Below are 24,075 nucleotides of genomic sequence, written 5' to 3' on the forward strand. Positions count from 1 at the left end.
GAGCTTGCATGCTCTCACCACCACTAGGGAGACTCTTTGGCCCCCCTTGCGCAGCAACTATGAAGAAGTTTTACAAGATTTCTTTGGATCGACCAAGAGGGAAGTCAAAGAAATCAAGAATTACAGAAAGGTGGATATTTTGAAGGTAGCAAGGATTTTCTCTAGGCAAAAAGGAGCCAGAGGAACCTCACAAAAGAATAGAAGGAGAGCATATTTCTTTTGCATGATTGGAAGATAATTGTTACGAACTCCAGAAAGGGGTGTTTCGCCTATGGTTGCAGACCTCATTTGGCAGCTCCTAGATGGGTGCGACATCGTCCCCACCATACTAGCGGAGACTTTCAAGGGTCTGGATGAAATGAGTGCTTCCAGAAGATAGGGAACGGATTATTTCGCAGGTTCACCCACGATCTTGCAGATATGGTTGATGGAGAGACTACGATTGGTTAAACCTATAGCCGATGCTAGATTTCAGCCGAAGAATTTCCAAATTCGAAGAGAAACAGAGGAATTCAGTGCAATCAAGGACTGGAAGAAGTATTTGGAAGAAGAACCGAGTAGGTTCAATGGAACTGCCATTGGTAGGACATGAAAACCCCAGTTCTTGAGACTCCAGGCTACAATGTTGTGAGGTTAATGGGTTTGACTCACACTACTTTCTACTTGCCCCATCTAGTGCCAATGCAGTACCAGTCTCTGCTCAAGGTGGTAGAGGTGAAGGATCAGCCACGAAAAGAATTGACGTCGAAGATTGAGAATCTATTGGATAAACTATGGTGGAAATATGTAATTGCAAGGTGACATTATTGGTCTATGTGTCAATCCCCGACCCTTTTTGGTTTTCCTTACCCCTCTATCATTTCCATGCATGTAATGATCAGGGATTAAATAAAAATATCTAGAATTATGCATTGCAAAGGAAAACACAAGTGTCTTAAATAGATTAAAATATTATTTCCATTCCATAAAGCATAATAAATAATAAAAAAAAAAAGGCATCGTCCAATCATTCCACCAACATTTTGACATTTAAAAAAAACATAAAATCTAAGGAAAATGTATGTAACAAGAGGGGAAGGAGGCGAGACTAGTTCTCATCACTGAAGGATAAGGTCTCAACATCTGGCACCACCTCATCCTCATCATCATCAGCATAACCCTCATCATCACTGCTCTCATCACTATGCGGCACAAATGGGGCAGGGGTGATTCTCGCAATTGCCAACTGCCTCCTGAAATGTCTATTCTCCTCAACTTGATTACAGTTGCATTTCTCATGGTAATCCCGAGATTCCCTCATATCACCAAGCTGGCCACTCTGGATTGGTTTCAATTTGAAAAGATAAGGTCTCAAAGAAAAAAGAAAATAGAAAGGAAAAGAGAGAAAGCATTCACCAGTTGTTGGACATAACATGTTCGCTCGAAAAACACCGCATCCATGCTCGCCTGCATCCGGCACATATCAACGTACCACTTGACATTAATCTGTTATGACAAAGGAGGAGAGAGGGCCGAGCTCCAAGGAAAGAAACCCAAAAAAAGAGGAGAGAAAGTGAGGAAGGAGAGACCCCCCTCCCTTTATAGCCAAAGGCCAAGATGGGGCGCCTGGCAGCTCCGCGGGGCAGCGCTGCAGCCTGGCCGTGGCACCGCTTGCCTGTGGCCCTACACGGCGGCGGCTCACGTTGCCGGCGGTACCGCATAAGTTCGCGTGGAAAATAAAAATTGGGGACCTCCATACCATGTTCCTTGGGCCCTTGTCGCCATACCCTAAACTTTGTCTTTTAAAAAACATCCTAAATTTCAAAATAATCGTTTGTGATGCTATCTCATCATTATACTTTTCAAAAATCTGGTCGCGATGTCGTCTCTTCGTCACACTTTCAAAAATTTAGTCATGATGCCGTCTCATTGTTATACTTTTCAAAGATTCAGTCACAATGCCGTCTCATTGTTAGAATTTCAAAATTTTCAGTTGCGATGCCGTCTCATCGTTACAATTTCAAAAATTCAGCCGTGATGCCGTCTCACCGTTACAATTTAAAAAAAAAAATCTGGTGGTGATGCCATCTCATCGTTACACTTTAACAAATCCGGTTGTGATGTCGTCTCATCGTTACAACTTCAAAAATTCGATCACATTGTCGCCTCATCATTATAATTTCCAAAAATCCGATCGTGATGCTGTCTCAATGTTACTTTTTCAAAAAATCTGGTTGCGATGCCGTCTCATCGATACTTTTTCAAAAGTCTGGTTACGATGTTGTCTCATCGTTACAATTTCAAAAATTCGATCACAATGCCGTCTCATCGTTACTTTTCAAAAAGTCCGATCACGATGCCATCTTATTGTTACTTTTTCAAAAGTCCGATCGCGATACCATCTCATTGTTATACTTTTCAAAATTTGGGTTGCGATGTCGTCTCATCTTTACAATTTCAAAATTTTTTGATTGCGATGCCGTCTCATCATTACAATTTAAAAAATTTGGTCGCGATGCTGTCTCATCATTACTCTTTCAAAAATCCGATCACGGTGTTGTCTCATCTTTCCACCTTCAGAAATCCGATCTTGATGCCGTCTCATCGTTACATTTTTAAAAAATCCAGTCGCTATGCCGTCTCATCGTTACACTTCTAGAAATTTGATCGCGATGCCTTCTCATCATTACATTTTAAAAAATTCGACCGTCATGCCTTCTCATCATACACTATCATCACTCAGTCGCGATGCCATCTCACCGTCGCAATACTATCACATCACCAGGAGTATAGACAAGCAATGCTCGAACGCTAGGAGGAAATCCGGCCGAGCAATGCCCAAAGATCAGGTTCCTGCCAAGCAATGTTCAAACGCTAGGAGGAAATCCGGCCGAGTAATGCCCCAAGATTAGGTTCCCGCCAAGCAATGTTTGAATGCCAGGAGGAAATCCGGCCAAGCAATGCCCAAAGATCAAGTTCCCGCCAAGTAATGTTCAAATGCCAAGAGGGAATCCGGCCAAGCAATGTTCAAAGATAAGAATCCCTGTAGGAAAATGTTCGAATGCCAGGCAGAAACCTGGAGGAGCAATGTTGACCCATCAGGTAAGTACACGCTCAGGTAATGCCGTCTGAAAGCTCCAAACGGATTTACCAAATGGTTTGCTAAAGTGTTGTTTAAAAATCCGTCGCCCATGAGCAAAGTGACGACAGTTTTCGCTCATTAAATGGTTTTGCAGAAACGCGGTTTCATCACTCAACTCTGTCACCTATGAGCAAAGTGGCGGTGATGCATGCTCCTGGTGATAGAATCAAGCGATGCCTTCGCCCTTCAGCTGTTGGCACAAATCTTAGCTAAAGAGGGGCAAACTGTAGACGCTGAATTTTGTCACCCCCCAGTGATGACGACAATCAGACGCAGAAGACTGGCAATGTCCCCGAAAACCAAACACTGTATCAGAAAACTTCTCCACCCATCTTGTAAAGTGTACATCATGCGCGTGACCCCCCGGAACACCCGCGTAACCCCACGAGGCAGTGCCATGGTCGTAACCCTCCAAGGCAGTGCCCTACATTGTGCGGCCCTTCCTCGAGGGGCCGCGGCTTGCGTGGCCCTGTCGTGTTGTGCCACGCGTGTGCGCTGTTGTAACCCTACCATGCGGCACCGCGGCCTGCATGGCCCTGTCGTGCGGTACCGTGTGCGTGCACATTGTGGCCCCATGGGTGCCCAAAATCTGATTTTTTCTCCATTTTTGCTTTGCCACGGCCCCTCTATGCTGCCCCGTCTGTTTTCCACAGGACCGCCGAATCCAAAATTTACCTATAAAAAGTGGGTTACCCCCTCATTTGAAAGATCGAAGTTGGTGGGAGAGGGGGCACCCCCAGAGCTCCAATTTTCTAGTTTTTCTTTGTTTTCCTTGTTTCGGGGCTCTTCCTCAATCCGATTTCGAGCCTTCGAACCTTGTCCCTCTGTCCAAAGCCAAGCTATCCGAGCCCGGCTTCCTCGACCCTTTCTTGCCCAAATCTAGGAAACCTCCCGTGGCATAGCCACTTTGTCCGGCCTTTAAGCCCCTAGTTTCCAAAGCCTTGGAACACCATTATTCTGTTTGACATCATAAGATTTGACACTCGTAAGCCGTTACTCTGTCCGACAAAGTCAGTCTTTTGCCTCCACCTAAACTGGGGGACGACGTTCATTTTGTATAATTACATTTATTTAAAGCGTATAGGTATACATTTCTTCCGTTAACTTTTAATTTCAGTACAATGTACTCCTTTCAAATATTCTTGTGTAGTGTATAGTAATTAATGTAACATAGTTTAATTTAAATAAATAGTTTGTGCATCATTATTTAGCCATATATATGGGAATAGGACATTCATAAAGGGAGAATATTCGAAAACAAGCATCTAGTAGAAAATCCGGTTCATCTAGGTGAGCTGGGTGCCTAACACCATCCCACTCTCGTAACCTATCCACTTACCCCGAATCTCTTATCAGACCAACCAAAGTCTCGTATCCCTTCTAGGGCTATACCAATGGGTCCTAGGCCCTAACCCTAGGTAGCGACTCCATTTCATTTTATTGTATGACCCCCATCCCTTGATAAATTGAACCATACTCCTGTGAAGACACATTCCTTCTCCCTCCAACCATGGAGCACAATATAAAACCCGCTCCGTATGCCCACAAGCACCGGAGACGGGAACCGATCATCACAAATACCGAGTCCCGCCCCTCGGTGAATGGGATCCCATTCACCATGGGTGGAGGGAAAGTTGGTCCTTAAATTTATGCCATTGAAATAAAAGTTCATGTGTAAAATCGCGTAGAATACAAATCAAATATTTATGCTTTGCGTTATCTTGTAAATGTACATGTTAGACTAATACAAATAAGGTATTTTTTCTTCTACCTTCATCTAAATATACAATACAACTTAAGTTCGAATTCAAATCTTTTAAATACAAACACAAATCGTATTTGAGCTATAGGATTAAATTGAAATTCAAGACAAACTTAGAAGGGAGATTGAGATAGTTGTCAGGGAAGGAGATTGTAACCTAAGAAAAAACCAAATATCTTCTTCTTCTTCTTCTTCTCTCTCTCTCTCTCTCTCTCTTATTGGACATGTTGGCAGTGTTGCCGCCAAGAACTTCCTTCTCCAGTCTGGTTTGATCCTACACATAATAGAACCAAGAGGCCAAGTGCAAAAGTACTGTGGAATAGGTTCCAGGGAGACTCTCCGATGCCTAAGTCAGATCTCAGAGCAAAACAGTTAATGAGGCCGGGGATGGGAAGTTCCTTTCCAGAGCCCTAAGACTTCAATGACTCCAGAATGTTTAGTAGATGCTTCTCTTCTTCCGCCTCCTTATATATGGTGTTGTCCTCTTTCCTTAGGGTTGTGTATTCTTCAAGTTAGGCAGGAGATCCCAATGGGAACCGTTAACCGAATTTGCCAGTGATGTCAGTGATTATTCCTCTGGTCAGCCACGTGTAAAGTTCCTTGCACACTCTTTAGGCGTGAGGTTATAGTTTGGTTCGACCAAGTTATAGGTCCTTATTCCTTCGATCCCTGGTTCAACCTTCCCACACACGTTCTCATGGCATTGGCGAACATATTCCATATGTATTAGGCAGTGTGTAGAGGTATTGTACAGTGTTGAGTAGTTCTAGTGATGATGAGGTGTTGTCATTGCTGGCAACATTTTTTGGATGTTTATGGGTACCAATAAGCAAGTGTGACAGTGTATAGGTTCATGGCGTGGGAGATGATGTGGGGTCCTACATGTCAATGATGTTGATGATGTGGTAAGTCAATTGATACAAATAGTGATGAGGTGGACAATGGCAACATGGTGAGGTGTTGTGGCATGGTGGTATCACAGGTGGCATAGGAGCCAAATAGTTAGCTTACTTGGGGTCATGCACACTACAATCTAGGCTGCATGGCGCATACACAGCCAAGTTCGTGCACCCGCAGCAGGCCATGGGCAGTCTATGCTCATGGTTTGTGTGTCATGATCTATCAGATCGTCGAAGCACTATGGTGTTATGCAAGTGCATTAAGCACTACTCCGAAGATGCCAATCTGAGGCATCCTACTCACCCGTGCCATTGAAATTCTAATCTGAAGGCTTTTACAACTCGTGCTTTGTATTGATGCGATTAGCAAGATCGTGCGGCCGAAGAGCCACCCGAAAAGGGCTTGTAATTTGACTTTACTATTTTATATTGTATTTCCAATCAAGTTGGGGCTTGATTGGTTTGGGGTTGTTGCCCTAGACTATGAACGACACAGTCAGAAGCAGGTGTTGAAGCATCTTGATCGTTGTAGCGATCAAAATTGAGTTATGCATTGGGGAAGTACGAAACCCTTTATGGGTATTCCTTCGTGGACGTAAGAACTCTTTGGCCGAACCACGTATATCTAGTGTCATTATAGTGCTTTTATTTTTAGCATATAGTTGAAGTGATTGTTGTGCAAAGTGGTGGGACATTATCTTGTAGACCCAGCCACATTGTGGTGTGTGGTGGACTTGTCTGTGTGTGATTGGTAATTATGGGACTATCTCGGCCAATCTTGAATCGCATTTGAGAAAGCGTTGCCAATGCGATATTTGCTAGAGATTAGAAGAAAATTTTGAGATCCATTGATTCACACCCACCCTCTCAATGGCACCTAGGATTCACAAAATTAAAATGAAAAAAACTCGAATGAAAGTAGGTAGTGGGGGGTGTAGAATAAAAAATAAAAAAATGCTAATGAAATTATGAAAGTGGGTACTGGGGCCTGGGGGAGGATAAAAAATTATATACTCTAATAAAAACGCTAAATAGTAGGGATTGAAGGAAGAGAGAGAGGGAAGTTTGAAAAGGAGACGGGCGAAGTGGGAAGGGAAGCCACATGAAAAAGTTCTAACCAGGCTTCTTTGCTCCGATTTCTCCTTTCGCCGGCAAGCTGATCGTAGTTATGTTGCTTTCTTGTCATGTTTACTCTTATGATTATCGATTTTCTGATGAGTTACCTCTATTATTGGCTAGATCACTAGAGGGTGTTCTTTTGTTTTGGTCTATTGATGCATGGATTCATCATTTGTTAAACTTTAACTCGTAGCACATTCTTGGCCTTCTGCTTTTGAACCATGCATGGTAACTCTAACCTGTTGCATGGCTATTCTAGGGCTTCTCCTATTTTCTTCTCCCATGCATGATTATGGTAAAGGCTATTCTAGAGCTATATGGTTTAGCACAGTATTCTAAATCATTATGATCTTCTTGCATGGTATCTAAACCTGTTGTTCCATGACTCTATGAGTTTTGATCATTAGAATTGTCCTCTCAAGAGCATAGACTCCATGATTATAGTTTTTTGTTGATAAGGGAGTGGGGCGATGTTGCTCCCATCATTATGATGTGCATGGTTTATTTGTAATAACTTTGAATATGATTCCTTAATTTTGATTCCTCTCAATGGAGAATATATAAGCAATACAAGTGGTGAGATCCTAGTTGATCTAACCTAGGAAAGAAATACAAAAAAATATTGTGTTTACATGTACAAGAGATTGTATCAATACAAGGAAAGATTCTATTATCACATGTGATAAACTGAGAAAGAAAGGTATGTGACACGGTTTTGGTTCTTTCTCTCAATACACCCCCTCAAGATAGAGAGTCGGTAGGCCGAATCTTCAACTTGTCCCTCAAGAAAGAAAAGCACGTCGAAGCAAGTGGCTTAGTTAGAGTATCTGTAAGCTGATCGTGTGTGGAGATAAACTGAACCTACAATTGCCATTTAGGATTAACAGAGAGATAGGTGGCACCAGTATTGTCACACCATAAGATCGGTGGACCAGCTAAGGGGTAACCAAGCTCACGCATAAGGGACTCCAACCAGACTAGCTCGACCGATGCATCAGCCAGGGCTTTGTACTCGGCCTCGGTGGAGGAGCGTGCCATAGTTTGTTGTTTTCTAGAGGTCCAAGAAATCAAATTGGGACCAAGATTGATGGCAAATCCCCCTATGGAGTTGCGATCAGCAGTGTCACCAGCCCAATCAACATCAGAGAAGGCCTGAAGAGAGCGAATAGAAGAGCGCTCAATAAGAAGTCCATGTGACCAGGTACTACTGAGATAACGAAGAATATGTTTGACAAGTTGCTAGTGGTCCTTTGTTGGAGCATGCATAAATTGACATGCCCGATTGACTGAAAAACTAACATCCGATTGAGTGAGGGTGACATATTAAAGAGCACCAACAACAGACCGATATTTAGTGGGGTCAGACATGAGAGCACCCCCTATATCCGAAGGCTTAACTGATGTAGCCATAGGAGTTTTGACCGATTTGCAGTCAACCATACCTGTGCGCTTTAATCAATCAAAAATATATCGAGATTGGGTTAAGACCAGCCCACGGGAATGTGGAAAAACTTCAATACCCAAGAAAAAATGGAGCGTGCCAAGATCTTTGATAGAGAATTCCCCAGATAGTTGGTAAAGGAGAGATGTAATCATGTCAGTGTCACTGCCTGTTATAATAATATCATCAACGTAGATAAGAATATAGCAGACATGACTGCCCGTATGATGAATAAATAATGAAGTGTTCGTCTTGGAGCCATAAAAGCCAAGACGAGAGAGAAATTCAGACAAGCGGGCAAACTAGGCACGGGGCGCCTGTTTCAATCCATAAAGCGACTTATGCAATTTGCAAACAGACTAGGGATGAGATGCATCAATAAACCGTGCAGAAAAGCATTGCTAACATCAAGTTGTCTGATGGACCACCCTTGGGACACAACTATTGAGAGAACCAGATGAATGGTAGTGGGCTTAATAACAAGGCTAAAAGTTTCTCCATAATCAAGCCCGTGTTGTTGGGTGAAACCCCTTTGCTACTAGCCGTGCTTTATAGAGCTCAAGAGACCCATCGGCTTTCCTTTTAATACGGTACACCCATTTGTAGACAATAACATTCATATGGGGTGTCCTTGGAATGAGGGACCAAGTCTCGTTTCGAAGTAAAGCATTAAATTCTTCCGTCATTACAACCCGCCATTCCTGAATTTTATTTGCCTATGAAAAACAAGTCGGTTCAGTAGGAACAGTAATTGCGTTAAGAGCACTTGGCTTGGACCTTAGTTGCATGGGATGACGGATGGGAGGTTGGGACAGTTGGGGTGTAGCCGGGTTGGGGATGGTTAGTGGTGGGTAAAGCTCATGTAAGGGACGGGTTTTAAGGGGTGGGGAGTCAAGGGAAGGCCCATCTAAAGGGGATATGGGTGTAGGGCTAGGAACGGCCGGGGAAGGCCCATCTAAAGGGGATATGGGTGTAGGGTTGGTACCCCCACTGGGGATAAGGGTGCCTGGAGTTGCACCGCTGGTAATGGCGTGGGCATGGGAGTTGTAGGAACCCGAATGGGAGCAGAGGCCCAAGGAGAGGAGATAATGGGAGCAGAGGGTGGGGTTCCTAGAATGGAGACAGAAAAGGGGAAGGACCATTCATCAAATCTAACATGGCATGCAATGATAATGCGGTTAGTGGAGAAATTGAGACAGCGATACCCAAAATGAGAGGGGCTGTAGTCTAGGAACACACATGATGATGAGCGATAATCCATTTTATGTTTATTAAAAGGACGCAAGAACGAAAAATAGAGGCAGCCAAAAACTTTAAGACCAGAATAATCCAGACTGCGATGAAAAATAAGTTGAAAGGGACAGATCCCAAAAGAGACCAGAGTAGGCATGCGATTAATCAAGTAAACAACTATTTCAAACGTAAAGTACCAATAGATGTGAGGAATTGACCCATGAGCTAAAAGAGAGAGCCCTGTCTGAACGATGTGTCTATGACGTCGTTCAACAGAACCCTGCTGCTCATGAGTGTAGGGGGCAGAAATACAATGAGAAATTCCAAGTTTTGAAAAATAAGTAGGTAAAGTGCGGTATTCGCCACCCCAATAAGTTTGAATGGATACTATTTCACGACCAAACAGGTGTTCAACAAGAGCTTGAAAATTAATAAAGACATAAAAAACATCAGATTTATGAATAAGAGGTTAAAACCAAATAAATTTAGTGTTATTATCCACAAAAATTACATAAAAATGATGTCCATCAATAGAAACAGTAGGGGAGGGACCCCAAATATCACTAAAAATAAGTTCTAAGGGAAATAAACTCCTATGATGCGTTGTAGGTAAAGATAAACGACTGGCCTTGCACAATTGGCAAGCCTTACAAATAGCACTAAGACGAGAAGATTGAGAAGGTAAATTATTTATTTTTATCACATGGCGGAGAAGTTGCTCATGTGGGTGTCCTAGGCGATGATGCCAAATATCAAGAGAGGTGCGAACAGCATGATGGGCAGTTGGAGAACACAAGGGGTGAAGCTCGTAGTGTCCACTTTTACTCGGACCGGAAAGAAGGGTTGACTTGGTGACCTGATCCTTCACAAGAAAGTGAGAGGGGTGAAACTCAAAGAACACATTATTATCACGAGTAAATTGTTGAACAGAAAGAAGTGATTTAGACATGGAAAGAACATGTACGACATTATTTAAAGAAAATAAATGAGAAGAGTTAGAAGGCAGTGAAGTAGATCCAATGTGAGTGATGGGTAAGCCCTTACCATTACCAACATGCAATTGATCCTGACCATTATAGTCATTATAGTGTGAGAGAGACTGTATATCAGGAGTTACATGATGACTAGCACTAGTGTTAGGGTACCAAGGGAGTTAGGGAGACGGTGATGGGTTGGGCAAAAGTGGTGGATTAGGATGATGGTAGGAGGAAGGTTGGGTAGCATAAGACAGATATGTGTAGGTGTAGTGGACAGTCGGTAGGGTGTTAGGAGAAGGGTAAGGAAAATTATTTGGGGGGGGGCATAAGCAGGCTGTTGATGATAATAGCACCAATAGAACACCAAAAATGGCCAGGTTGCTAATTCAGGAAGCCATGACCACGACCACCATGACCCCTACCCCCTACCACCATGACCACCCCGATGAGGAAAGGGAGAGCCTTGAGGGCTAGGGGAGGAGGAACATTGAACAGTATTTGCAGATGGGGAAGATCCAGGTGAAGTAGTGTCAGCGACCGTAAGCTTGTTGAGAGATGTGCCATGGAGAAACTCATGGCTTAATAACATCGCATGAAGATCATCATAGGAGATGGGATCAGTCCTTGTCAATAGAGAGGAGACCATGGCCTGGAACTCAGTTTTGAGGCCTTTGTAGATATGTAGATTAAAGGTGTTGGGGCGGAGAGTGTGATCAACAGCATTTAATTCGGCAACAATGGATTTGGCATGCTGTAAAAATTATGACACAGGTTCATCGGGTTTCTGTTGAATCTCTTGTAAAGCCATGGTGAGAGACATAATATGACTTTCAGAAGGAGAAGAGAATGCAATAGAGAGAGTCTGCCATATTTCTCTACTAGTACACTTGCCAAGGATAAGTGGGAATACCTCCTCAGAGAGGGAGGCAACAAGGAAGCTTTGAATCAAAGAATCCTGGCGACTCTAGGTAGCAGTAGCAACAGGTTCATTTAGACAGGGATTGGTTCCATCTAAATAACCAAACAAATCCTGCCCATCTAGAAAGGGCTCAATTTGAGTTTGCCAGAAAAGAAAATTCTTGGACGTGAGCTTGAATGAAATATAGTGATGGGCATTATGAAAAAAGGGAGAGGAACTGGTAGGGAGAGGGGATGAAGGCTCAATCATGGAGAGAGGGCTAGATGATCCGTCCCCCATGGAGAAGAATAGAAAAAAAAATGAAAAAAGGGAAGGGAGAACTCGTTGGAGTTTAGGAGGCTCTTGATACCATAATGACTTTGAATATGATTCCTTAATTTTGATTTCTTTCAATGGAGAATATATAAGCAATACAAGTGGTGAGATCCTAGTTGATCTAAGCAAATATAGAAAAATAGTGTGTTTACATGTACAAGAGATTGTGCCAATACAAGGAAAGATTCTATTATCACATGTGAGGATTTATTATCACATGTGATAAACTGAGAAAGGAAGGTATGTGACACGATTTTGGTTCTTTCTCTCAATAATTTGATACACCTAGTTCCCTCATCTGGGCATTTACGTATTTTTAATGTGGAGCATTTAAGATCTGATGAGTTTCTTCTTGTTTCTCTCCAATTACGGCAGGTAACCTTCATTTTTTGTTGTTTTATTTTCTTTGGATTTTGCAAGTGTTGTTCCTGCAATAGACGTTTCTTGGTGTTCGGGCTTTACTTGTTTCCTATTGGCTAGTGCTCCATATTATTGGTGGTTATTGGCTTCTTTTCTTAGTGATGTTCTTCTTGAGTTGCGGACCTCGATCCCTTCTGAGGGCGAGGGTCTGCTTCTAGGTGGAGAGGATGATATTTATTGTATGGTTGGGTCCCTAGGGTTGCTCCATCACCCCTTATCGTGCATACGAGAGAGGTTTTATCCTTTTTGGTGTTTTCTCTTGCTCCCTTTGTTATACTAGGCTTTTGGTTCTTTATTTCCTTATGGATCCATCGCCTATTTCTTCTCCTGGTCCTACCGCGAAAGTAGACTCTTCTTCTTTTGCGTTGGCTGAAAGGTTGGCTTTGGAGTTCAACACCAAGCTGGAGCATCATGTTTATTAGATTGGAACGATTAATATTCTAGAGGCCAAACTTCAAGTTGTTAAGCGTCAACTTCGTTACTCCTTGGTCAGTTGGGTGAGCGATCACACAACTATGAATCTACATGAACTCTGGGAGATGTTCATTAAAGTGTGGTCAACTCAATCCATCAAAGTCGAAGAAATCTATCTGGTGGAGGAAGCACCAGATCACTTTGTCATTAAGTTTACTAATGCTTGCCACATCCACATTATTCTTTTCTCGCAGCCATGGATTTATCATGGTCACCTAGTCATCTTGAAGCCTTGGAACACAACTACTCCAGCAGATAAGATTCTGCTATGATTTGCTGTGATGTGGGTTCAAGTTCTCAATCTCCATCGGATGCTATATGAATATGATATTCTAGCTATTGTATTTTAAAAAACTGGCAAATGGTAGGACATTGTGTGAGGATCCGTTTCGACGGGATTTGCAGGGAGAAGTTTTTCCTCCCTTCCCTGGAGGTGTTGTCTACAGATGAGGGTCATCCACGCTCCTCGATGGAAAGAAGGGTCTATGTCAATTATCGAGGGACTGGGGTCATATAATCATATGAAGTCACCACCTAGGGTTAAGGCCTAGGACCCAATTGGTGTAGCCCTATGAAGGGCTACATGATTCCATTTGATCTGGTTAGAGATTCGGGGTAAGTGGGAAGGTGTTAGGCACTCGCCTCGCCTGGGAAAACCAATCTTTCTAGTAAATGCTTGTTTTTTAATATTATCCCTTTATAAATGTCCTATACCAATATGCATGGCTAAATGATGATGCACAAACTGTTTAAACAAAACTAAACTACATTATGCTAACTACTATGTACACTACACATGGACACTTAAGAGTGTACATTGTGCCAAAATCAAAGGTTAATGATAAAAACATATACCTGTACACTAATCCAATGCGATTATGATGATGCACAAACTATACGGTAAACCAATGTGATAATGAAAAATGCAAGATGGAAAGTGTCCCCCCGACTCTGGTGGAGACAAATGACTGACTTATCCTCTGTTGGATAGAGTAACGGCTTACAAGTATCAAATCTTGGAATCTTGGACGGAATAACGGCTTACAAGTTTTGAATCTTGGAACCTCGGGCAGAATAACACCGTCACAAGGTTTTGAGAGCCAAATGCTTAATCCTCGGACGGAGTAACTACGCCATAGAGAATTCCCAAGTCTTCAATGGAACATGGTGAAAGTGGATTGGAAAGTTGGATTTGGATAATCTAGACCTAGGGCAGGGTAACAAGGCTCAAGGACTCGAAACTGGAGGTGGGGCAAACCCCAAAATGGGTGAAACAAGGCTTTAGGAGGCAAAAAGGGCAAAAAATGGGCTATCGGGGTGCTCTTCTCAAGGGATCTCCTCTCCAAAAAGTGCTTGTTGCAAATGAGGGAGGGGAACCCTATTTGTAAGGGTCCAGGTGCCTCCACGGCACCGCAATGGCTCGAATGCGACTGGCTCAGGTTAGGTTCATTTTATCTCTTTCTGGGTGTTTCTGGGCTTGAAAATGGGGGAAGTGTCCATGAGGGGATGTCGTAATTCATCCATGTCCAGTTGTCATCATCACCAGGGTGGTGACAAAATTCAGTGTCTACAGTTTGTCCCTCTTTGGCGAGGCTTGGTCCAACAGTCAAAGGGTAAAGATAAAAGATCGCTTGATTTTGTCACCAAGAGCATGTACTGGCATCACTTTTCTCCTAGGTGATGGAGTTGAATGATAAAATTGATTGGTAAATCTTCATGGGTTGAACGATAAAATATTTCTCCCAGTAAAATCGTTTGGTTGAGCATGAATTGTTGTCACTTTGCTCATGGGTGACGGAGTTGAACGATAAAACCTTTCTCCCAGTAAAACCGTTTGATAAATCTTCATTGGTTGAACGATAAAACCTTTCTCCCAGTAAATTTGTTCGGTTGAGAATGAATTGCCGTCACTTTGCTCATGGGTGACAGAGTTGAACAATAAAACCTTTCTCCCAGTAAAATCTTTCAGTAAATCTTCATGGGTTGAATGATGAAACCTCTATCCCAGTAAAATCGTTCGGTTGAGCATGAATCATCGTCACTTTGCTCATGGGTAACGGAGTTGAACGATAAAACCTTTCTTCCAGTAAAATCATTCGGTTGAGCATGAATCGCCGTCACTTTGCTCATGGGTGACAGAGTTGAACGATAAAACCTTTCTCCCAATAAAATCATTCGGTAAATCTTCAGTGGAAGCTAATAATAGAATTTTGTTTGGCAAAAAACCGGAAACTTGTTATTTAACCATTATCAGTGAGGGTTATGAGCGCTATGGGGGGTGCTCGTGAGGGTTATGCAAAACCTGAGGGCTATGGGGGGCGCTCGTGAAGGTTATACAAAACCTCTCGATCACAGACTTTTTGGGGTTTGTATTGAAAAATCTTGAAAACAGTTTTTTCTTGATGGTTCTTTTTGGAAAACATTTTCTTCATGGTTCCTTTTGAAAACATTTTTTCTTCATGGTTCTTTTTTGAAAACATTTTTTGTCTTCATGGTTCTTTTTTGAAAACATTTTTTCTTCATGGTTCTTTTTTGAAAGCATTTTTTCTTTATAGAAACAAAAATAAAGAATTGCAAAAAGACCCTGAAAGAAAGAACATCCCAAAAGAAAAAAAAAAGAGAAGTGTTTTCAACATGAAAGGAGACAAAAAAAATGTTTTCCAAAAAGAACCATGAAAAAAAAATGTTTTCAAAAAAAGACCCATGAAGAAAAAATGTTTTCAAAAAAAAGAACCATAAAGAAGTGTTTTTAACCAAAAAGGAGAAAGAAAAAAATGTTTTCCAAAAAGAACCATGAAGAAAAAAATGTTTTCAAAAAAAGAACCATCAAGAAAAAATACTTTCCAATTATGTTTTTCCCCTCATTTTCTCTTGCTCCCTCTATCTCTTCCTTTGCTTTCTCTCTCTCCTGCTTGCTTTCTGCTTGCTCTCTCCTCCCTCTTACTTGCTTTGTCCCCCCTCTCTGTTTCCTCTTTGTTGACCATGTCTTCAAGAAAGAGGGACTGTGGAGGAGAGTCTTCCATGGGAATTGTGGGCGATCAACGGGCAAAGTGGTACACGGGTGCCATTCTGAAGGATACTGTCCGCCACAAGTGTTGTTGTGTATGGAGGGTAGGGTGTCAAGGAAACAGGAGGTAGGCTACTTTCCCTTCAACTTCTTCATAGTGATGTCTCTTGGGTTTGGTGAAAATTCTTACTTCTGGTCTTGCAAGACCTCTACTGTCCTCATTACAAGAAGTACTGCCGCACAAGTGGTGTGTGAGTGTGGTACTTACAGCTTTGCCCAGCAGTGAGGGAGAGAGTTGATGGGACAAGGCTTGGTCAAATCGCCCAGCTGATTGCTCTGAAGCTGGATACCTAGGTGGTGCGGGATCTTACGGAGTGCTGGCGGTCGGGCATGCATACTTTCAATCTTCTGGCGGGGGAAGTGACCATTACTCCTCTTGATTTTCATATGATTATGGGGTTGCCCTTTAATGGGATGCCCATCTGTTTTTTCGAGGAGGATCGCACGAGGCCATTGGAAGATATCAGCAAGCTCCTTGGATTCAAGTTGAAGGAGCGCTCCATCCGTCCAACTACTCTGAGGAGGCACTGGGATAGGCAAGATGCGACTAATGAGTCCTCTCTAGAGCTCTTAGATCAGGTCGCTAGGAGGTTCCTCCTATCCCTTATTGCCAAGGTACTCTTCTGTGGCAGTCGCAGGTTTACAGACACCTCCTTTTCCCATTTCTTCATGAATTTTGATGAGGTGCAGTCTTTTGACTGGGGAGGGTCGGTGTACCCCCATTTCTTGGGAATGTTAGATTGTCTTCCTTTGGGGGTCATTGCCACACAAGCTACGCCTACATTCTTTGGGTACGTCCCCACCCCTTTCTTTTTTTAGATTTTTCATTTATTATGGTAGTCCCTTATATTATCTTTCTCGATAGGTGTGGTGCTATGAGGTGTTGGGAATCCATACTCCCACTCCACCAAAAGCAGCCGCCCCCTATATTCCGATAGCGACACACTGGGGTTCGGGGAAGACCGTTGTCGTCACATAGGAGAAGCTGCGCCTCTAGCTCGACGCCCTGATCGTCTAGAAGGTAATATCTCATATTTCTTTCTTATTTTGTTGTCCATAAATGATACTATGAAATGCCTCGAAGAAAGTCCCATGCAAGCACTATGTTCTTCATACCCACTAAAGGTTGAAGATGTACTCTGCCTAAGGCTTCACAGTCATCCTTCAATATGGAATCCATCCAAGAACTCAAGGCTTTGTCTGTGAATTCACCTAGAGGGGGGGTGAATAGGTGAACATAGTGGAAAGTATAAACTTTTGTGAAAATAAAAATGTTATCAATATAAGATAAATAAATTGCAAAGATAACACCAAGATTTATAGTGGTTCGGTCAAACTTGCCTACATCCACTCCTCACCTTAGAGAGAATTCCACTAAAAATAATCTTAAGAGTGAGCAAGAGAACTCGTACAAAACTTGATTAAGAGCAAGAGGACTCAAACAACCAACTACTCTTGATTCCGAGCAAGAGGACTCAACCAATCTTGATTCCGAGTAAGAGGACTCAATTAAAACACATAGTAAAAATTACTAGGAAAAGGGTTACCTCAACCTTAGTAAGTGTGTATGCTACCTTTCACCCTTGGAGCTTGAAGCTAAATGAGGTAGAGGAGCTTGAGTGTGTGAGCTTGTGATGATTAGACGTTTGAATGCTCACTCGAGGCTATTGCAATTAGAGTTTGTAGTGAAGTCTCTTAATGATGGTGATTAGTATTAATTAGAGCTTAAACAAGTGCCTATTTATAGGCTAGGCAGCTCAAACTGATTAGGAATCTGTCTTAAGATCGGATTCATAAGACAGAGCTAATCCGGTATACCGTTTCCCAATCCGGTATGTAGGATCACCAAATTTCTTAAAATATAGCCTTTGACTCAATGGTGAAGTCCCAACGGTCATAAATGAATTCGGTATACTAGATCAAAGTCTATAAAGACATTTTTGATCCGGTATACCGGATTCAAATCCGGAGCATTCCATTTGTTCTTTGTGACTTATGTCTATGGGATTAATGGGATTTGGTAATGCCATTTTCATATCCGGTATACCAAATCAGTAGTTTTGTTGAAATACTGTAGGTCCTTTAAAGGACTGATATGGGGTGACTTCCAATTGGCATGGGCACATAGAGTTGGGTTATTTTTAACCTCCTAAGGTCTTTCTAAATGAATGCATGCTTGTGTGTGTGCATTATATCATTTGTGACTTTAATTATGATTTTACAACTTAGTACAATTCTAAGTCTTCAATCTTCTTCAAGTCTTGAACTTCACTTCTTTACATGTATGTCTTCAATGTGAGTTCCTCTAACTTGTCTTGATCTTTGTCTTCAAAACTTATTCTTCATTTTTCATGATTCTTTGATGTCTTGAAAGATTGGACAAAGTTCAATTTGTTTTGAGCATCAATCTCTTGAATTGAGTGCTCCCCCTCACTTGGTGTCATGCTCTTATCTATGTATCTTTAGACAAAAGTTAGTACAATTTGGTTTAATTGTTATCATCAAAACATTTATATCATCATGATAGATGATTGGAGTTTATGTATGAGGACTTTTCCTCAACAATCTCCTCCTTTTTTATGATGACAAATATTGACAAAAAATAATGCAATATTCAAGAAATGTATGACATTAATCGTATAATAAGTTCAAAAAGAAAAACTACATTGCATAATAAGTTCAAAGAGAAAAACTACATCCATTTTTGTTCTCATAACAATTTTTTCTCCCCATTTCTCTCCCCCTTTGGCATTATAAAAAAGCGGGGATAATAAAATTATAAATAACAGGGATAAAAATCCTTCAAAGGGGTTACAAATTCCAAGTTCTCTTCTCAGCATACAAAATCTCTCCTCACTCAGGGGTTTTGTAAAAATATCTGCGAGTTACTTCTTGGTTTCTATAAAGTCAAGTCTGATTTCACCTCTTTGAGCGGTATCACGTAAGAAGTGATGGCGGATATCAATGTGTTTTGCTCTTGAGTGTATCGGATTTTTGCTAAGATTTATAACACTCGTGTTATCGCATCGGATGGAAGAAGTTTCAAACTTTATTCCAAAGTCTTGGAGAGTTTGCCTCATCCATAACACTTGTGCACAACACCAATCGGCTGCGATGTATTCGGCCTCAGTGGTTGACAAAGCCACAGAATTTTGTTTCTTACTAAACCATGAAACTAAACACGATCCAAGGAAGTGACAAGTCCCACTTGTACTCTTCTGATCAACATGACATCCGAAAAAGTCGGCGTCGGAGAAGCTTACTAGGTCAAAGTCATGGTTTAAAGGGTACCAGAGGCCAATGCTTGGGGTTCCTTTCAAGTATTTGAAAGTTCTTTTGACAGCACTTAAATGGGATTGCATAGGTTTGGCTTGAAACTTAACACAAGCACAGACACTGAACATTATGTCAGGTCTACTGGCCGATAAGTAAAGCAAACTACCAATCATTCCTCTAAATTTAGTAGGGTCAACAGGAGTTCCATCTTCATCTTTGGACAATTTTATAGATGTACTCATTGGAGTACTAGATCATTTTTGTCCACTAATGTCAAACTTTTTCAAAAGTTCTTTAAGATACTTAGTTTGACTTATGAAGATACCATCTGGGGTTTGTTTTATTTGAAGTCCTAAAAAAAAATTTAATTCATCCATAAGACTCATTTCAAATTCATTTCTCATTTGTTTGACTGAATTCAAGACAAAGTGCATCATTAGTAGATCCAAAAATTATGTCATCTACATAGATTTGAACAATAATGAGATCATTCCTTTTATGCTTAACAAATAAAGTTGTGTCAATCTTTCCCATTAAATAACCATTGTCAAGAAGAAACTTACTCAATCAATCATACTAAGCTCTTGGAGCCAGACATGGTTTGGATACTTTGCATTCTCAAATCCGGAGGGTTGAATAACATGTACTTCTTCATTTATGAAACCATTCAAAAAAGTACTTTTAACATCCATTTGATACAACTTAAAGTTTTTATGACATGCTAAAGCAAGTAACATACGAATGGATTCAAGTCTAGCTATAGGAGCATAAGTTTTATCAAAGTCAATACCTTCTTGTTGGTTGTAGCCTTGAGCAACCAACCTAGCCTTATTTCATGTTATGTTTCCATCTTCATCAAGCTTGTTTTTAAATACCCATTTTGTTTCAATTATCTTGGTGTTCATGGGTTTTGGCACTAATTCCCAAACTTGATTTCTTTCAAATTGATTGAGCTCTTTTTGCATAGCAATTATCCAATTACTATCCAATAAGGTTTCTTTTACATTTTTAGGTTCAATGGTATAGATAAAGGCTACATTTGAATATATATTTTGAATTTTACTTCTAGTTTGTATGCCTTTCTCTAAGTTTCCAATAATAAGGTCAAGAGGGTGATCTTTGACAGTTCTTATTTCCTTTGGGAGTTGATGTTCATTAGGTTCTTCGACAGAGATGTTTTCAATTCTGTTTCTTATTTCAAGTACTTCGTCTTCATCTTCTTCTTCTAAGTCTTTATATTTTTCTTTGGCCATAGATTCATCAAATTTAACATTCATAAACTCTTCCACAACTAGAGTTCTCTTATTGAATACTCTATAAGTTCGACTATTTGTGGAATAGTCTAGGAATATACCATCATCGGCCTTTTCTTCAAATTTTTCTAAATTGTCTTTTGTATTTAAAATAAAACTAGCATAACTAAAACTTTAAAGTAATCAACTTTAGAAAGTTTATTATGAAAGAGTTCATAGGGAGTTTTCAAAAGAATAGGTCTTATTAAAACTCGGTTCAACATATAACATGCTGTATGAATGGTTTCGGCCCAAAGATATTTTGGCAAAGAGTTCTCATTGAGCATTGTCCTTGCGATTTTTTGGATTGTTCTATTTTTTCTTTCAACCACACCATTTGATTGTGGTGTTCTAGGAGCCGAAAAGTTATGAGTTATACTTTGTTTTCTACAGAAGTCTCTAAATTCATCTATATTGTCAAATTCACCACCATGGTCACTTTTGATAGAGGTGATCAAATAACCCTTCTGATTTTGTATTCTCTTACAAAGAGATACAAATTCTTCAAATGCATCATTTTTATGCGTGAGAAAGAGGGTCCAAGTGAATCTAGAGTAATCATCTACAATAACAAAAGTATATTCCTTACCTCCTAAACTTGTAGTTTGGATAGGTCCAAATAAGTCAAGGTGGAGTAGTTCCAAAGGGCTAAAAGTAACAACTGAATTTATGGCCTTGTGAAAAACTGTTATTAATTTACTCTTTTGACATGCACCACACTCATGATGTTTGTCAAAGCTTAACTTAGGGAGATTTCTCACCAAATTCTTTGTAGAGAGGGATTTAATTAACTTAGAGTTTATATGCCCTAACTTTCTATGCTATAAGATAGCATCATCAACTTTAGATATAAGGCATGCATTATGAGAATCTAAGTTAAATAAGCAAGTATAAATATTGTTTTTCCTACATCCTTCAGAGATCACATGATTTTCATGATCTTTAACCACACATTTAGAGGCATCAAAATTAACAGAATATCCAATGTTACATAATTGATTTACACAAAGTAGATTATACTTTAGGTTATCAACTAAGCTAACATTAGAGATTACTGTACCTCTAAATTTGATTGAGCCATTGTCAATGATTCTTCCTTTGCTATTGTCTCCAAAGGATACCCATCCTCCTTTTTGCTTCTTAAGCACGGAGAAAAGTTTTGGGTTGGATGTCATGTGCTTTGAGCATCCACTATCGATGTACCATTCTATGTTGCTCTTGTGAACCTACAAAATAATAATGCTTAATAAAATTTTGGTCCCCATTATGTGTTGGGTCCGTCATTGATAGTATCATACATTCCTCTTGGTCTCTAGACCATTTGGTTTCCATTTACTTTTGGTTGCCATAGCAATTGTTGTATGATTGAGAGTTCCAAGGTCTTTGGTTTTTGGATACTTTATATGATTCTTAGTTCTTAGATGGTTTTTGCACCTTTGGTGGAGTTCTAAATGGTCTTTACATCTTTGAAGAATTTCTCCTATTTTGACTATTATAAAGTCTTCTAGGGTAATAAAATGCTTGATTCATATGATAGCATTTTCAAATTGAATGTCCCTTTTTGTTGCAGTTATTGCATACAACAATTTGAGGGATTTTTAGACTTTGAATTTTTCCTTTGGGATTGGGGTTCTTAACTTGAGGACTTTTCTTCTTGGGATAGCATTCCTCAAGAGAATGTCCATTCTTTCTGTAATAATTACAATATTTGTTCTTCTTTATTCCCTTACTTGCTATTTTACTTGAAATTGGCTTTTGGTTTGATTTGAACTCTTGTTCACATCATAGCCTAGCCCTTCCTTGTTGAAAGGTACTTTGGATAAAGATCCAAGTAAAATGTCAAGGTTCTTCTTATCATTTATAAAGGATTCTAAGGCTTTACACAACTTTTCTTTTTCTTCCTCCAAGTCATTAACTTGAGAAATTAAAGTCATGTTTTGGTCTTTTAGGAAATTAATCTCTTTTAAAAGATTATTTTTTGTGGTTAACAATTCCATGCTACTTTGATAAAGATCCTCACATACTTCTTCTAATTCTAAGTAATCTTTATCCTTATGAGATGGAGATGTAGGGGTTACCTCATCTTCAAGAGCCATGAGTGCTAAGTTGGTTTGCTCTTCTTCTTGAGATTCTTCGTCTTCCTCTTTTTCATCGCTTAAGTCAAATGAGTGTTCGACTTTGTGTGTCTTTTTGTATTTCTTTATTTTTGGACAATCTCTCTTGTAGTATCCCGATTTTCTACACTCAAAACAAACAATGTCTTTAGAGGAGGAGTCAGTATTATCTTTGGAAACACTCTTACCTTTTTGGTCTTTAGAGAATCTTCTCTTGTTGAATGAGGTTCTACCCTTGTTCTTCAGGAACCTTAAAAACTTCTTTGAGAGATATGCAATCTCATCATTAGAGAGTTCTTCATCATCATCACTAATTTCGTAGCATGATTTGAAAGCCATGGCTTCTTCTTGGATTCTTTCAGTTCATCTTCCTTGGTGTCTTGCTTGAGTTCCATTTCGTGAGTTTGGAGTGATCCCAATAGCTCATCTTGACTCAACTTGTCGATATCTTTTGACTCCTTGATAGCCGTTGTTTTCGGTCTCCATTCCTTGGAAAGAGATCTCAAGATCTTTCTCTGGTTTTCACCATTTGTATAGATCTTATCTAAACCTTTCAACTTGTTCACAATGTTAATAAAACGAGTAAACATAGCATAGATATCTTCATTATTTTTCATTGTGAATAATTCATATTCATTTACTAACATGTCTATTTTGGATTGTTTGACCTCTGAGGTACCTTCATAGGTTACAACAAGTTTGTCAAACATCTCCTTAGCTGAGTCACACATGCAAGTTCTATTGTATTCTTTCTCTCCCAAAGCACATTGAATATGACTAATTGATACATAGTTAAGTTGGACTTTTACTTTTTCAACAATAGTCTATTCTTCTTTGGGTTTGTGTATGATATTTGATCCATTTTTAATGACCTCCCATGCATCAATATGATTAGGACACACAGTTTTTTAAGCGATTTTTTCAATAGGAAAATCCTTCTCCTTTAAAGAAAGGTGGTCTAGTAATGTTGTATCCTTCAACCTTTTGATTGACAAAGGATTCCATGGTCTTTTAACTCTTAATAAGATTAAAAAATTAAGGTCTTGAGCTCCCGCTCTGATACCAAATGTGAATTCACCTAGAGGAGGGGTGAACAGATGAACGCAGTGGAAAGTATAAACTTTTATGAAAATAAAAATATTATCAATATAAGATAAATAAATTGCAAAGATAACACCAAGATTTATAGTGGTTCGGCCAAAACTTGCCTACATCCACTCCTCTCACCTTAGAGAGAATTCCACTAAAAAATAATCTTGAGAGTGAGCAAAGAACTCGTACAAATCTTAATTAAGAGCAAGAGGACTCAAAAAACCTACTCTTGATTCCGAGCAAGAGGACTCAACCAATCTTGATTTCGACCAAGATGACTCAATTAAAACATATAGTAAAAATTACTAGGAAAAGGATTACCTCAACCTTAGTAAGTATGTATGTTATCTTCCACCCTTGGAGCTTGAAGCTAAATGAGGTAGAGGAGCTTGAGTGTGTGAGCTTGTGATGATTAGATGCTTGAATGCTCACTTGAGGCTATTACAATTAGAGCTTGTAGTGAAGTCTCGTAATAATGGTGATTAGTATTAATTAGAGCTTGAACAAGTGCCTATTTATAGGCTAGGCAGCTCAAATTGATTAGGAATCTGTCT

At 40.2% G+C, this 24,075-nt stretch overlaps 1 protein-coding gene across 1 annotated transcript; it reads right to left on the bottom strand.

Moving 5' to 3' along the window:
• Nucleotides 1-1,087: 1,087 nt before the first annotated feature.
• Nucleotides 1,088-22,768, bottom strand: LOC122659364. The gene is made up of 2 exons (XM_043854477.1): nucleotides 22,394-22,768; nucleotides 1,088-1,318 (listed from the first exon to the last, which is right to left on the bottom strand). The coding sequence occupies exons 1-2, from the start codon at nucleotides 22,766-22,768 to the stop codon at nucleotides 1,088-1,090; spliced, it is 606 nt and encodes a 201-aa protein (XP_043710412.1).
• Between the last annotated feature and the right edge of the window lie 1,307 nt (nucleotides 22,769-24,075).

The sequence above is a fragment of the Telopea speciosissima genome, chromosome 4 (genome assembly GCF_018873765.1).
Source record: "Telopea speciosissima isolate NSW1024214 ecotype Mountain lineage chromosome 4, Tspe_v1, whole genome shotgun sequence".
Classification (NCBI taxonomy): Eukaryota; Viridiplantae; Streptophyta; class Magnoliopsida; order Proteales; family Proteaceae; genus Telopea; species Telopea speciosissima.

Excerpts from the sequence above, each read along its gene's own strand:
- LOC122659364 (XM_043854477.1), bottom strand. The coding sequence starts at position 22,768 with ATGGCTTTCAAATCATGCTACGAAATTAGTGATGATGATGAAGAACTC. Across the intron at positions 1,319-22,393 it reads TCATGGCTCTTGAAGATGAG|AGTGGCCAGCTTGGTGATAT; the intron begins GTAACCCCTACA and ends AAACCAATCCAG.